At 44.0% G+C, this 16853-nt stretch overlaps 1 protein-coding gene across 1 annotated transcript in view; it reads right to left on the bottom strand.

Moving 5' to 3' along the window:
* Positions 1-2724: 2724 nt before the first annotated feature.
* The window catches only part of LOC120937435 (cationic amino acid transporter 4-like), a 56378-nt gene continuing 42249 nt past the window's right edge, over positions 2725-16853 (bottom strand). The window contains exons 3-5 of the mRNA XM_040350682.1: positions 7826-8511; positions 5267-5375; positions 2725-3304 (exon numbers count right to left, since the gene is read on the bottom strand). Coding sequence (XP_040206616.1) covers positions 3219-3304; positions 5267-5375; positions 7826-8511 — 881 coding nt within the window. The 3' untranslated portion in view covers positions 2725-3218. The remainder of the gene's footprint in view (positions 3305-5266; positions 5376-7825; positions 8512-16853) is intronic.

The following is a 16853-nucleotide window of genomic DNA, read 5'->3' as shown; positions in this document are numbered from 1 at the left end:
AGCCCACATGGGCAGGAAATTAGATAGATTACAAAATTGGAGTCAGAGGAAATTAATTTGTCGATTTTATATTCTTTCCCAGTACTGTGAGATTTGAAGGTTTCTACTTTTCTGTTATGAATTTTGGTTGTCCTACAGGCTTCACATCTTATACAATGGTAAAAGCCGGTGTTGTCTAGAAAGGTACGTTACTTTTTGGGTGGATTAAAGATGTTCAGGGACATTTTATTTTTCAGACACTGGGTCTTCCGGTAAATTAATGTTGGATGTTTTAAAAGAAAATTCGGCAGCATTTTGTCTCTTAACAAAATCGGCCAGCATTTATTAATGACATGTTCCATCTTATTGTAATCCCTATTAAAACCTGTAAAAAAGCTACAATGTCCGTATATTTTTTGGCCCTCTTGGGTTTATCAACCAGCAAACATTGCCAGTCCATATTGCTAACTTGTGCTTGAATGGGAAGAAAACATTGTCACAAGATCCCTTTTCTCTGAACCTATTCACCACAAGTTCTGACTGCTGATAATAGTCCTCCATGTTAGCACAATTGCGGCGAATGCACATTAATTGTCCTTTGGGGACAATTGAGGATGGTGGACTATGGTGACAGCTGGCTGTGGGGATGTACCCATTCTGGTCTGTCTCCTTGAAAAAGGTCTTAGTTGTGATACTTCCCTCATGTTTGGCAAGTACCAAAATCAAGGAAACTAATTTGGTGCGAATCACAAGTGCCAGTGAATCTAAGCCCGTAGGTATTGACATTCAAACTATCCAGAAAACTGGACAATTTCTCTCTGGTCCCATCCCAAAGAATGACAATGTCATCGATGTAATGTTTATATAGAGAAATCTCTGGCAAGTGGTCAGTGAAAATGGTAGTCTCTTCCCACTGACTAAGAAGGCGGTTGGCTACACTGGGTGCATACTTTGCCCCCATAGCCACCCCTTTGATCTGGTTAACAGGACTCTCATGCCAGAAATAATTATTTGACATGGCTAGATCCAAAACATCAACCAAAAATTCCTTTTGTGCTGTTTTTAGGGTAGTATGGACATCAAGTGCTCTTTTTGTGGTTGAAATTACATCCTGGCGTTTTAAACTCTAATACAATGACTCAAAAGCAATTGTAAATAAAACTGTATCATCACTAATAACATCACTAACATCACTAACTAACCAAATAAGAGGGGCATTTTTGGACAATGGGTTGTAAAAAGCAATCCAGATATTCCCATATTCTGGAAAAAATTTAGTTTTTTACCACCAAGTATTGGTCTCCCTGGAGGACATTGATTGTTCTTGTGTATTTTGGGAAGCTGGTATATAACCGGCAGTCTGGGGATAAAAGGGACAAGATACCTTGCTTCCTTTTTGGTCATTATTCCCCTATGTTTGGCTTTTTTGGCAAGTCCGGTTAGCATGGCCTTTAGTTTCCCAGTAGGCTTACCACCTAATTTTTTATACGTCTGTGTGCCCCCCACTAGTCGGTTAAGTTCGAAATTGTTATTTTCTTTCTTTAAAACCACAATACCACACCCCCTGTTCGGCCATACAAATGACTATATATCAGTGGAGGTTCGTCTATAGAGGGCCCTGGAGTGCCGCCCCCTTTGGCTCTCGCACCGCCACTGATTAAATAACATAGATTCATGCATTGCATGAATCTATGTTATTCTTGCCGGCCGCTGGTCTATTCAGATGGCCAGACCTTGAGCGCCGGCCACCTGAATAACGACAGCTGGTTGGCTGTGTGGAAGTGCCTATCAGAGCCAGCGGCTCTGATAGGCTTTCCGAGTACAGCCCTCAGCCTTCTGAATGCTTATCCAGGGAACGTATGGGGGGTGCGTTCCTTGGATAAGACTGACACTGATTAAATAACATAGATTCATGCATTGCATGAATCTATGTTATTCTTGCCGGCCGCTGGTCTATTCAGATGGCCAGACCTTGAGCACCGGCCACCTGAATAACGACAGCTGGTTGGCTGTGTGGAAGTGCCTATCAGAGCCAGCGGCTCTGATAGGCTTTCCGAGTACAGCCCTCAGCCTTCTGAATGCTTATCCAGGGAACGTACGGGGGGTGCGTTCCTTGGATAAGACTGACAGGCGTCTCAGCCAATCAGATTCACCGGTTCTGGTTATCGGTAACCTGATTGGCTGAAGCGTCATCATGGGCGGCAGGGACATCGAGGGACATGGAAGGACTAGGAGGATGGCTGACTTCCAGAAAGGTAAGTGCCGGGTGGGGGGGGGAGGGGCATTTTACAGGGCACAGCGGCGACAATGGGCACAGTGGTGACAATGGGCACAGTGGGGACAATGGGCACAGTGGGGACAATTGGCACAGTGGCGGCAATTAAAGGGCACAGTGACATCAATGGGCACAGTGGCGACAATGAGCACAGTGGTGACAATTAAAGGGCACAGTGGTGACAATGGGCACAGTGGCGACAATTGATGGGCACAGTGGCTGCGTTTGATGGCATGGCATAGTGACTGCATTTGATGGCATGGAACAGTGGTGACAATTGATTGCACAGTGGCAACGTTTGATGGCATGGCACAGTGGCTGCGTTTGATGGCATGGCACAGTGGTGCAAATTTATGGCACAGTGGCTGCATTTAATGGCATGGCACAGTGACTGCATTTGATGGCATTGCACAGTGGTGACAATTGATGGCACAGTGGCTGCATTTGATGGGCACAGTGAGGCTGCAATCTTTTCTTTTTTTTTTCCGTTTGCGCCCCCCCAAAAACTTTGAGCACCAGCCGCCACTGGGGCAGAGGACTGTCTTTCCAACATAAAGACGGTTGTGGGGCTCAGGTCTGTCTTCCCAATATAAAGACATATATGGGACACATTACCCATGTAATTGTATGATATGACCAAAACATTATCCTTGTGCAGTTAGATCTAGCTTGTGAGGCTTCTTTACATACCAAAAGATACAAACTGTAGAAGAAACATATCTCTTGATCATGTTCTCTGTGTCTTCTTTTACAAATATACAAGACTTGTTTAATATGATTTTCAGTGCAAATGGTAATTTCCTTCCAGGGAAAGGAGTGTACAACATAAGGGTTTCCTAGCATGTTGGGTCAGAATAGACCTTATAGGTATCATCTCTTCTGGATTTCATCATATGACCTCTGCCCTTTCCATGTTGTCCTGAACATTTGGCTGGACCTGCTGAACGGTTTCTTCAAGGCTGCTTTAACGTTTAGTGACCCCATGGATCTTCGGTCCTCGCAAGTTCTCTTTGCTGTGCCAAATGCCATAACCAAAGTAAACAACGAGCCCTGCAAATACACAGAAAGGAAGGATTTATGTTTCTTCCTGCATAGATGTCAAGGCATTAGTTGGTACCAAAAGCCTATCTGGTTTCTAGCATAATACTTACTGAGAATGTAAGCTGTAAGCCATCCTGCAATGCAATTAACATAGGCCACACCCTGCTATATATATTTCAGAAATAGGAGAACCTCTATAAAAGCACATGGGTTTTGAAATTAATCTGACAAGTGAAAAAATCAATATTTTTAACTATAGGACATTCATTTTTAGTTTAAAATAAAAAAAAAATGAAAATCAGCACAGGGGACATGACTTATAGTTTGTAAAATGTGTCCCTTGCCCTCTTTTAGGACATTTTTCTCTGTCCTACCCAAAGCTTTTTTCTCAGAAAATAGGTGCAGGAACTCAACCACGACCCCGTTCAGATTTCACAAACAGTAGAAGGGTCTTAAGGGGGCATTAAATACCAGGATTGCATTACATACAGAGTGCAGAGTTCAGGGGGTTACACACAGAGTGCAGAACTGTCACTTGTAAACACAGAAACCAGACTTCTGTGTTTACAAGTGATTGTGGTGAGCAGGCACCAAAGCATCTGAACCAGAGGTGGTGGAACTGAGTCCTGGTCCTACCACATATTCAGCTTTACATTTTCAGGTCTCACGCTAATCTGCTTCTCAGCACTTCTTCGTAGCATGGCACAGGCAAAGACAGCAGATGTCGGTGCCATCTAATTATTTATTACAAGGCTGAAGAAAACAGCACTTCTGTTTGACAGGAAAATAACTGAAAGCCATTTCAAGAGCCACATGACTGCTGTATGCATACAAGGAAGCAGTGTCAGAAGAACAGCAAAATAAGACTCTTTTCTCCTCAAGTGTGGTAGACATAGGGGGCCAGATTCTCGTAGGAGCGCGTATGTTTGCGGCGGCGTAACGTATCCGATTTACGTTACGCCGCTGCAACTTAAACGGGCAAGTGCTGTATTCTCAAAGCACTTGCTCTGTAAGTTGCGGCGTCGTAGGGTAAATCGGCCGGTGTAAGCCCGCCTAATTCAACTCTGTGCTGAGCGGCTTCCTGTTCATTCACAAACTATGTTTCAGTTATGAATGAACAGTGAGTGTGTTCATGTAGAAAAAGAAGGGGCTGGTAAATTACATACTGAATTAGCCCCTTCCCCACTCTTCATCCTGAAACAGCAGGGGGGGGGGGGGGAGAGGAGGGAAGCCAGCACCAATGCTCAACACTAGGGGAAGCCCGGGCAGTAGGGGGAATCATCACCGCACAGAGTGGTTAGGGTGTGTTGGGCTGTGTAAAAACCATTTACACTGTGTAGGATAGATTGATAGAACAGAGGGGCTGGCAGTAATCATTCTTTACTTTTACTGCCAGCTGTTAATAGTGGCAGGGGGGGGGGGGGGGGAGAGACAAACAGGAGCTGACAGGCAGGGAGGGAGAGGGAGAGAGGAGAGCAGCGGGATGACAAAGGCATGTAAACTTACCACGGTAATCAGGGCTCAGCAGCCATGATTACTGTGGTCGGCACACACAGGAACTGGAAGGATCCACAAGTTTTTTTTTATAGCTTAAGGGGCAGATTAGACAGCATAAGCACTATGCTGTTTAATCTGCTATAAGGGAACATTTATTAGGGGTTACAACCACTTTAAAAACATGACTATATACATAATATAGGCACACAAGGTTTGGTGCAATTACACAATTTTGTTGTTTTTTATTTTAAATTGCAGTTTTATGATTTAAATTAGGAGGATTGGTATTTACTACTGCCCATAATAAAATGACATTTGTTTAGTATGTATGTCTGATTCACACAGAACAAATGTACATGGACTACAACACAGCCATTACTTTTAAATAAGCCATTTTTTATAACAGAATCACTCACAATAGACCTGAATACCTGGGTTGTATTTGAAAAAACTAAAACCTGAATAAAAACTTACCAACAGCAAGCCAAACTGCGAACCGCACCCATGTCAAAGCGCTCAGCTTAAGCATGAGATATGTGTTTAATAGGATACTCAGCGCTGGAATCAGTGGTACAAGTGGAACCTATGGGTTTAAGGTTGACAAATACTCTATTAAAAACTTCACATGTGCATAAAAAAAAATACTAACCTATATACTAGTTTATTTAATAAACTCAAAACACTTTTTATACAATGTTTAATGCTTCTAGGCTCCTGAAAGCTCAGTTAGTTCAGCATAACCCTTTTCCTGTCTACAATTTTCCTTATTTAGTTGGTAGAACTGATGTATCAATTGGATTAACAGAAAGTAGAAATTTTGTTTACTGACATTTGCCTTTATTTTTGCTGTGATATGTACAGGATTATGGTAAATAAAAGAAGTTTGGCCCCTGGCTGCCCTAGTGACACTGTGCAGTACATAAGGTGTTACATGCCACTTATTTTCAGTTTAGTATGGTGAAAACCAGTAGTGTATTTAGGTTTTGTGCTCCCCATGCCTGACTAAACTCATGCACCCCCTAATTTAAATATGACCCACCCCTTCTGTCAAGGCCACACCCCTTTCTGTTTAAGACCCTTAAGTTCTGGGGGGGGGAGGGGGGGGGGCATTGGATTCCCTTAATTTGCATAGATTTCCTCTCACTTCCTGTTTGGCTATGGGGCAGGATGTGAAGGGAAACCTCTGCAATGGGACGGGGATGGTAAAAAATAAAATGACAGGGGCTATAATCCTCCCTTACTCTATCCAAAATGAAAAAAAAAAAGTGTTGCCTATAGTTCTACTTTAAGCACAAATTTCTGACAATTTTAAGAACATACAACCATGCCAATGGTGCAGCAGAAAACATATAGCACAGTGAGGAAGGTAAGTCAAAATTAGAAGCAGCTTGCGTTACAATAAAAGTGTAGCGCAAGCCGGCGGGCACTCTTTCCGTGCTGCCACCCTGCAAAGTGCTGCCCTAGGCCCGGGCCTTGTTGGCCTAGGCCAGAATACAGCGTTGGTGGAAACCCTTGACAACACTTTTTAAAATCCGCCCAGTATCCTGTGTCTCCTGCCCATAAATGTCTCTATTTATGCATATGGAACATTTTACATGAAAAAGGTAAGTAGGCGCTAAAAATTGTAGCAGTATACATAGACAAAATATGGTGATTGATCTCTAATCCTAATTTTGAACAAAAGGCGTAGAGCATGTCTGTCTACTGTCCTCAGGTCTGGGACAAGGGGTGGGCAGAAGGGATGACTGTCCTGGGCAGCGTGCATTGTAGGGAAGGGGGTGCCGCAAGTTCCTTCTACTATAAGACCGACAGGAGTATCACTACTTCTGTCAGCCCAGCGCTGGAAGCGGCAAGGAGACGAGGAGAGAGCTGGGAGGAGGTTTGGTCTGTGCTCTCTCTCCCCTTCTCTTTATAAGCTCACACATAATGAAAGGGGGGGATTTGGCATTTTTGCCCTGGGCACTGGATGGTTTTGTCCTGGCACTGATTGTTTTAGTTTGCTGCAGTGGAACATAAGTCATGCTAAATTTACACATGATAATGCAGACGAAGAGGCTGCCTTATTATAGGATGCCTTTAGCAGCTTTGTTAATCAGTGCATTTTTGTACCTAACGAGAAGTATAAAACTGTACAGTACTCAAAAACTAAAGCCACTGGAATGAATAAAAAGTCAAACTTGAGGATAAATGCATTTATAGTATGTGAACCTTTTTCAAAGTGTTAATATTTGTGTACAAGTGTAACAGAATACTATCAATAATATTAAACAATTAAGTATTTTAAAAAGTTTTTGAACTACAAACTTAAAACCTACATTTTTTTATTTATTTTTTAGGGAGTTAAAGCGGAGGTCCGCCAATTTTTTTTTTTTTTTTAAAGTCAGCAGCTACAAATACTACTTAAAATAAGGACACTTACCTGTCCAGGGCGCCCGTGATGTCAGCCGATCTATCGCTTGACTCTCGTGTGCTGACGCCGTCATCTTCGGTAAGGGAATCAGGAAGTGAAGCCATGCGGCTTCACTTCCTGGTTCCCTACTGCGCACTGTTTAAAGTAGAACTATAGGCAAAACTTCCTTTTTCATTTTGGATAGAGTAAGGGAGGGTTAGAACCCCTGTCAGATTTTTTTTTCCCATCTGTCTACCATTGGGGAGATTTCCTTTCACTTCCCGTGCCATAGCCAAACAGGAAGTGAATGGAAATCCCTGCAAATTAAGGGAATTCCTTGGGGAAGCCCAATCACTAGAACTAATGTCTCCATTGGAAGATTTCCCCTTTATTACTTTTCTGGGGACCACCCAAAATTTGGGGTTTTTACTTTCTCTTTCAATGAGAACATTGAAAAACAGGAAAAATAGAGAGGGTGAATCTCCTTAACGGAGGCACAAACGGCAAAGAAACTGACAAGCGTATCTAACCCATGTCCAAAATTTTAAACGTTTATATTTAAGGGGAAAAAAACAAGTGTTTTTACATCATTGTACATTAGCGTACATATAGGAGCTGAAAAAGGCTTTTTGTTCCATGATTACCTGAAACGTATTTATTTTCTTTTGCTGTTCATGGACCCAGATTAAGAACAGACTGATAAGGAACCCAATCAGGAAGATCACAAGCAGAAGATAAAAACTCCATGTAGGAAGATTGCTTCCAAACACCAAGATGCAGCACATGCAGATGACGGAGACCATCATTGTCACAACTGCAATAGTGACCACCTGTCCAGGGTAACAATCATTCAGGAACCGGAGGTATGGTTCAAAGGCAGCTTTTAGGTGTCCAGTTTCTCTACGCTCTTTGTTTTTTTTCTGACTTTCAACCAGCTGAAGCTGATCGGAGAAAGTCTCGTATTCCTTCATTTCCTCCCCAAGGATCCTATCTGAATTGACTCGAGTCTCTCTGTGCTGAGGACTTTGCTCTTGATCACCTGAAGCTGAAGCGTCACCTTTCTCCTGCTGAAATCGCAATACAATGATACTAGCTGCAACAAAAGTATAGGCCAGCAATGTGCCAATAGACAGAAACTGCACCAGGGCTTCCAGGTCAAAAATCAGAGCAAGTAGAGCCATCAGGATACCAAACACCACACTTCCAATGACTGGTACTTTGGTGGTTGGGTTTACTTTGGCGAAAAACTGAAAGAAAAGTCCATCTTCAGCCATGGCATAAACAATTCTCGGCAGGGAAATAAGGCTACCTAGCAGAGCCGTATTCATAGCTTTAAAAGAAAACAAAAACAGCTGTTAATAGCATTGTACTTCACATACTCCCTATAAATGAACTATTTAACACAACTTAATTTTCATCATTTAAAGCAATTGCAAAAGTATTTTTTTCTTTTTTTTTTTAACTAACAGACGTGTCTATACTTGACTGCTCTGTGCAATAGAAATGAAATGCAATTGCCGCGATCTTTAGAGGTTGTTTGACGTATTTGTGCTTTTTTTTTATGATATAATATAATTTTATGCTGAGAGTTGGGTTGGCGATTTCTCGCTGTACCCTATTTTCAGGTTGACCAATAGCGCCCGTTTGGAGGGCTCTCTCCCCTTCCCCCTTTTTTTTTAATTTTCCCCCTCCTAAATACCCCCCTCTTCTTGCTATATTTTGAGTTTTTATGACCTATAATGGCCAAGTGTCCGGCGGTTGAGCCCCCCCCCCCGCCTTTCACGTCTTACTGAAGATGTGGTCCACGCTTTACATGGCGTACTTGGTACGTTTTCATTATTTTTGTTTTGTTTGTTTTTTATTTTGTTTTTTTGTCCTTTCCTTGCTCTGTTTTCTGTCTCTCTTCTTGTATTCTTTCCTTTCTTTATCTCCTCTTATTCCCTCAGGCTGGAAATTCACAAGAGTCATTGACCAGGGTCTTTTCTGAACTCGGTAGTCGCTGTTGGACTCCATCACGTGAGCTAATTGTCATCTCCTCGTTCTTGCCCAATCTCCGTTGAAGTTTTATTCCCATAATGTTCATGGTTTTAATTCACCAGTAAAGCGATCCAAGGTATTTCACTATCTAAAATCCAGCGGTGTTGATGTAGTGTGCTTACAAGAGACCAGGTTTTCCTCTTCCTTTGCTCTGAAATTTGTTTCTTCTCATTTCCCTACCTTTTTATCTGGCTTCTGCCCCAGAAAAGCATAGGGGGGTCCTAATTGCCTTTAGACGCAACCTCTTGTTCTCATGTTCCAAGGAAATAGCTGACCCAACCGGGAGGTATTTACTACTTCAAGGCACTTTAAATGGTCAGAATGTAACTCTAGTTGGGTACTATGCCCCCAATCGTTTCCAGCATAAGTTTTTTTCTCACCTTCTTAAAGTTGTTTCTCAACATAGCTCCGGGTCCCTTATTCTTATGGGTGACTCGAATGTGGCTTTGAATTCCTTGATGGACAGAAAATACGCAGCTGGATCCTCCCCCTCCCATGACCCGGTTGTGGAGGAGCAGATGAGATCCCTTGTACAATCCTGAGGCCTGGTGGATGCATGGCGGGAGCTTCATCCTCGCGATCGTGATTTTACATATTACTCAAGCCCACATGATAGCTTAAGTAGGATCGACCATGTTTTCATCCCTTTACGTTTGATTTCCAATATCCATAAGATTACGATCCCCCCTTCCGCATGGTCGGATCATGACCCTATTGTTTTTCTGTTTGCTCTCTCAGGTCTAACCCGTCCTACCTTTAAGTGGCGATTGAATGACTCACTCCTTTCATCTCAAGATGCCTTCCTTGAGATTCACACTCATCTTCAGACCTTTTTTTAGGAAAATGTCCTTGCCTATTTCTCTCTGAGAGGCCCATAAGGTTACCATGAGAGGCCATTGTATACAGCTAGCATCCTTTCGTAAGCGTAATAGAGAAAAGCGGATTCGAGAACTTACGGGCCTCCTGGCCGCCGCTGATGCAGTGTGGAAATCTCACCCTCCCCGGCTAATAAGAAGGCTAGGGACACTTTGGCTACTGAATTAGATTTGTTGGCCTCCGACCAAGCCGAAAAGGCTCTGCGGTGGACTAAACACAAATTTTATTCCTGTGCGAATAAACTGGGTGCAATGCTCGCTAAAAAACTCAAAGCAACTTCTCGTGGCCATAAACCTATTCGCCTTTGTTCCGTCAACGGGGACCTCACCTCGGATCCGAATAAAGTCTCTGTGGCTTTGGCCGATTTTTTAGCCTCACTTTATAGCCTACCTTCCCCCTTTCCTCATGATCTTGCAGACGTTTTCTTCTGCGATCTTCATCTTCCTCCTCTTTCTTCAGCAGCCTGTGCGTCTCTTAATGCTGACATTACCGAGTTGCAGGTGGCTCAGGCCATTAAAGGCATCCGTGTTTCGAAGGCCCCGGGACCGGATGGCTTTACCGGACTATACTATGCAAATTTTCTTCACTCTTGCTTCCCCACCTGGCGGCCTATTTTAATTGCATGAAACAAGGTGTGCTGCCCTCCCCTGATTCATTGCGTGCCCACATTTCTATGATTCCTAAGACCACCGAGGAGGCCCATGAACCCCAGGCATTTCGCCCGATTTCGTTACTAAATGAAGATGTGAAACTGCTGGGGAAAATCCTGTGCTCTCGTATTAACAAATATTTGCGCTCCTTGGTTCATCTGCGTTATGTACTGCAACGATGGGGTTTTGGAGACTCGATTTTGTCTTGGTTGACGGCCCTTTATTCATCCCCTTCTGCCTCGGTTCGCTATGCTGGTTGCCTCTCGCCCTCCTTTCCCATTTTTAGGGGAACGAGGCAGGGATGCCCTTTATCCCCAGTCCTTTTTGTTCTTGCCCTCGAGCCGCTAGCTATTGCCCTTAGGGCAGATCCTAACATCACGGGCATCCCCTATGCAGGTGATGACTATAAACTTAGTATGTTCGCGGACGATGCCCTCCTGACCCTCCTACCAATCCTATTGTCACCCTGCCGAATCTCCAGGCACTTCTAGCCCGCTTTGCTACTATTTCAGGCCTTCAAATCAATCCACATAAAATGACTGCTTTGAATATTACCCTTCCGAGTACCCAAGTCTTGCATCTCCAATCTTTTTTTCCCTACCGTTGGGCTCACTCCTCGCTACACTACTTGGATATCAAGTTGACTTCCTCCTATACTTCCCTATTTTCTGCTAACTACTACCCCACTTTTGCGCACTGTCACGGCTCTTATGGCATCTTGGCGGTTCCCCACTCTATCTTGGGTCGGTCATATTCACGTGGTCAAAATGACCATCCTCCCAAAGATTCTTTATCTTTTTCTTCCTGTTCAAGTCCCTGCTTTTTATCTGCGGTTGCTCTCTTTTATCTGGGCATATAAGCGCCCTAGGGTTTCTCGCTCTACCCTCCATGCCCATAGATTGCAGGGCGGGCTGGGCGTTCCGGATGTTGCAAAGTATTATCGGGCGGCTCAAATTTCCCAGCTTACCATGCTCCCTCCATGCCAGGGCCGTTTGAAGGAATTTGGGGGCCCCAAGCAAAATGGACATGGAGGCCCCCCCCCCCTCCCCCATGCACGCACGCAAAGCCTACAAGAAACACAGCATAGCGATACAGTTTAAGTTCACCCACACTGTGCCATGTCATCAAATGCAGCCACTGTGCCATCAATTGTCACCACTCACTGTACCCATTAATTGTCACCACTGTGCCATGCCATCAAACGCAGTCACTGTGCCATCAATTGTCACCACTGTGCCATGCCAAACACAGCCACTGTGCCATCAAACGCAGCCACTATGCCATGCCATCAATTGTCACCACTGTGCCCATCAATTGTCGCCACTGTGCCCATGAGCTGCTGGCTCTGATAGGCACTTCCAAAGCCAACCAGCTGCCATTATTCAGATGGCCGGCGCTCACCAGGGGGCCGGCCATCTGAATAGTGGGCGGCAGCGACAATACATGGATTCATGTAATGCATGAATCTATGTATTGTTGATCAGTGGCGGTGCAGGAGAGAGAGGGGGCGGCGTTCCTGCGTTCCTGCGCCCTCTATGGTGTCCACTGTACAAGATGTTTATCCCTTATATGCCCAGCCATATGGGTGCTTTAAGATCTCATTATTTACTGCCACATGATGCTTTCATGTTGGTGTGTACCACAGTGTACGTAACCCTCCTATTTTGGTTGTTCCACTCTGGAACAACCAAAATAAGAGGGTTACGTACACACCAACATGAAAGCATTGTGGCAGTAAACAATAAGGTCTTAAAGCACCCATATGGCTGGGCATATAAATTATGGATACTAGGATAAACATCTTGTACAGTGGACACATAGGTAGATTCACGTAGGGGCGCCTAAAATTAGGACGGCCTAGCCTAGTCTTTTTAGGCTACACCGCCGTAAATTTTTTAGGCTAGTAGTGATTCTAAAACCACTTACCTTCAAATTTTCGGCGGCGTAGCCTAAAACGAGCGGGCGTAAGGGCGCCTAATTCAAATGACTGGGAGGGGGGCGTGTAGTATGGAAATGAGGCTTGACCTCACGTTTTTGACGTTTTTTTACAATGCGCATGCGCCGGGCGACTACATTTCCCAGTGCGCATTGCGGCTAAGTAGGCCGTACGGGCCTATTGATTTAGACGCGGACGTAAACGACGTAACTCCTGATTCGCGGACGACTTACGCAAACGACGTTAACATTTCGAAATTTGCGGCGGGAACGGCGGCCATACTTAACATTGGCTAGGCCACTAGAGCATAGCTCTAACTTTAGGCGGCCTATCCCTTACGGAAATGACGTAATTCGACGGCGTAGGAATGGCGTACGTTTGCGTTCGGTCGTGAATCGGCGTATACCCTCATTTAAATAATCTACGCCGGCCGCAATGGAAAAACCATCTAGTGGCCAAAAGAAACATTGCAATCGAAGATAGAACGGCGCAAGCCGTCCTATCTTAGATATGTTTAAGTGTATCTCTGTTAGAGAATACACTTAAACATAGGTCGACTTAGATTCAGAGTTAGGTCGGCTTATCTGTAGATAAGCCGGCCTAACTCTTTGTGAATCTACCTAAGTATATCTATTGACATCTAATAAGGAGAGCAAAAAATAAAGATTTACCATAGAAACAATAACCATAGCTTTCTTTCCGTTTTCTTTCTTTACCATCCCATTTCCATCTAAGAGTCCTTTCACACTGACCTGCTCATAGCGTTGGCGGTAAAACTTCGCTATTTTTACCGCCGACGCTATGAGCGGATTTGCTAGCGCCCGAGGAAGGGTTAAAACAGCCCGCAATGCGCTGCTACAGCAGCGCATTGCCAGCGGTGTAGCTGCGCTGTCCCATTGATTTCAATGGGCAGCAGCGGTGAAGGAGCACACACCGCTCCTTCTCCGCTCCAAAGATGCGGCTAGCAGGACTTTTTTTTACACTTTTTTTACCGTCCTGCTGGCGCAATGCTCCAGTGTGAAAGCCCAAGGGCTTTCACACTGGAGACAATTGAGCAGCTTCTTAAGGCCGGTTTCCAGGCGCTATTTTTAATACTATAGCGCCTGCAATACGCTCCAGTGTGAAAGGGGTCTTATTGCTTCTTTTTTGAATCAGGTAATATATACAAAACAATTACTATAGATTTCTTTCCATTCTCTTTACCATCCCATTTCCATTTTATAGCTTCTTTTTTGAATCAGGTCATATTTATTAAAGCTTTTTGCAAAAAAGAAGATTCAGTTTGTTGTTGTTCCTGGTCGGCCGGACTGAAAGGAAGTGAGCACCGAGCACTCAGTGTGTGCAAACTTAGTACCTGCCTCTACCCCCCCCCCCTTCCCGCCTGGCTCAGAACAACCCCACGTTTTTTCTTGGTGGCCTGCTCATGGGTTCTCATTAGTTTATCACTTTCTTCGCACTCAAGCCTTTCCCTTGTGATCTTCGATTCATGAGACCCATGATGCTCCGTCTACCGAATTCTTTCGCTATATTCAGCTGCGACATTGGATAACCTCCCTGCGGCGCCTTGGCTCCTTCCCGTATTAAATCACTGCCTTTGAACGCATTTGTCAGCATTGCCCAGGTGCTCGCGGCACCATCTCTATGATCTATTCTTTACTTGCTTCTGGTAGCTCTTCTACTACCCTTACTTATGTGCTTAAATTGGAGCGTGATCTATCCCCTATAGATCTTGCAGACTGGAGTAAGGCCTGGTCCAGCGTAGCAAAATGTTCCTTCAACACTGCCACATTGGAGGCAGCTTATAAGGTCCCTCTATGCTGGTACTGGGTCCCAGCTCGCATTGCCAAGTCGAACCCTTCGTGTACTGACAGGTGCTTTCGAGGTTGTGGTCAACGAGGAGATGAACTGCACACATGGTGGTCCTGCCCCCGCTTAGTTAGATTTTGGTTGCGGGTCTTTGGCCTATTATCCTCCCTATTTCATGTCCCCTTCCGTAAGGATGTCAAATATGCATTACTCCATTGCCCAATCCCGGGCCTCTTCTCTCATCAGCAGAAATTAGTCACATACCTATTTATCGCAGCCAAGCGGACAATAGCGAGGGCCTGGAAAAAAACTTCTGTTCCATTTCCAGAGGTCAAGAATACCCTGACGACTCTTATGATCCATGAAAAGTTGTCTAGCGTCCTCCATGACTCTCATGCTAAATTTCTTAAGGTATGGGCCCCGTGGTGGTCCTATACACTCCCTAGTTTGCACCCGTCTAGTCTGGGGCTCTAAATTTAATTTGTCCTTACTTCCAGCCTGGGGGTTCTTCCTTTCTCTTTCTTTGTTTCTGAGCTTTTGCTCGCTGTTCTGCTCTATTCTTCCCTTCTTTCTTCCTTTGTTGTGCAGGTTTTTTTTTTTTTTTTATATATTTTTTTTTTATTTATTTATTTATTTTCTCCCCCGTTTTGCGGGTAACTCTGCCCCCTCCCCCTTTTACCCGCCTTGGCCCCTGGGCCTTCTGGCTCAGGCATAACGCACTGCCCCCCGGCCCCTGGCTGGGGAGACGGTGGTAATTTGTAATTAGTTCCTTTAATAGTATATTTTCTACTATGTGCTTTTATGTATACTTATGTTTTATGTCCATATCCCCTGCGCGGGAATTAGTTGTTTGTTTTTTCTCCTTTTTTTATATATATTTTAATAAAAAATATTGTACCAGAAATGCAATTGCCACAAACTTCCTCTTCTCAGTTGCTACACGGGAGCTCCCGGCACTTGTGTGTGCTCACTCTCGAACCCCGCTGTTGCATCCATTTTTTTAAAGTAAATAAACAAAAGTAAATGCGTTTTCCCTTCTTAAATTCATGTCCTTAATCCTTGGGACGATATTAAACATTTAGGTTAAGATCTAATCAGAATACAGCATTCTTAGGCTCCATGCACAATGGGCTAAGAAAAATGTCAGTTCCCCATGGCAGAAAAAAAAACGCTCATATAGAGCATTTTTTGTACAAAGTTTACACAAGTTTTGCGTTCTTTCTGCCAGTAAGCTCATATCAGAAACGTAAACCAGAAAGGTTTTTTTCCTGCCTCTAAACGTTGAGCTCAAAATATGCCTGTAATCATCCTAATGTGCATGGACACATAGGCTTCATGTACACTAGCAGCTCCTAAACTTGAACTTAGGAGTTTTGTCATTTTTTTTGCCAAAGCTCCTAATCTCAACTCCATAAAAGCCTACGTGTCCATGTACACATAGGCTTTTGGGATTTTTCAGGAGCAGCATGTTACATGTTATCCCCTAATATGGGTGTAGTATGTAATATGTTGTTAAAAGTGAACTTGGCCTTTAAGGAACATGAAATAAAGTATACTGCAATGCATGTTATGTGCATCAGCGCATTGCCAATCATTTTGAATGGTACCAAAAGGCAATGCTGCTCTGAAGTACATGCTTTACAGTGGATCACAACACATGGTAATGCAATACCCGGGGGTTGTGGTGTGCTGCATTGCAAAATATGCAGCATATACTTTTTGGGTCCATTCTGATGCATTGGCAACCCATGTGTTAATGCAAGGCACAAGAGTGGCAAAGTGTAAATGGGTTCTGTCACAGTCTGGAGTCAGGCTCAGAGGCCAGTAGCTATAGCAGCAGAGCTGATATTCACACAGGTCACCCTGGCTGATGACACGGGTTCACCTGAGGTCTAAGCACTAACCGGTATTCACCAGAGCTCCTGATGGTGGAGATGGGCTTTTCTGCGTGTTAGTGCCAGGTCATTCCTTGCATGTCCCCCTCAGATATACAGTGACTGCATGAAAAAAGGGAAAACCGCGCTACTACACAAAATGGACTAAAGGCAGCAGCTAACGTGCGATACACACAATAGACAATGAAAAATAAAAAAGCCGCGCCAAAATACTCTAAACTATAAATTAATAAATCAGTATAAAAATATATTTCTTAGGATTGAGCCCAAAAAGAAAAAAAAAAGTCTATAACAGCCAACAGGTGCACTGAGTGTTGGGTGCTGAATATACACTGTTCATTGTGCTGCCAATGGAGAATCCATACAGATTGGTGTGTCAGGATTAAACTTTATCAAACTCCAGATCACCAGGTGACATGCATGCAATCAGTGCCAGCCCTCCACCGCAATCCTAAGCAGCTTACCAGATGGC

Source organism: Rana temporaria, chromosome 1 (genome assembly GCF_905171775.1).
Source record: "Rana temporaria chromosome 1, aRanTem1.1, whole genome shotgun sequence".
Classification (NCBI taxonomy): Eukaryota; Metazoa; Chordata; class Amphibia; order Anura; family Ranidae; genus Rana; species Rana temporaria.
Note: the sequence above shows the minus strand (reverse complement) of the source record. Positions and strands in the feature narration are given on the sequence as shown.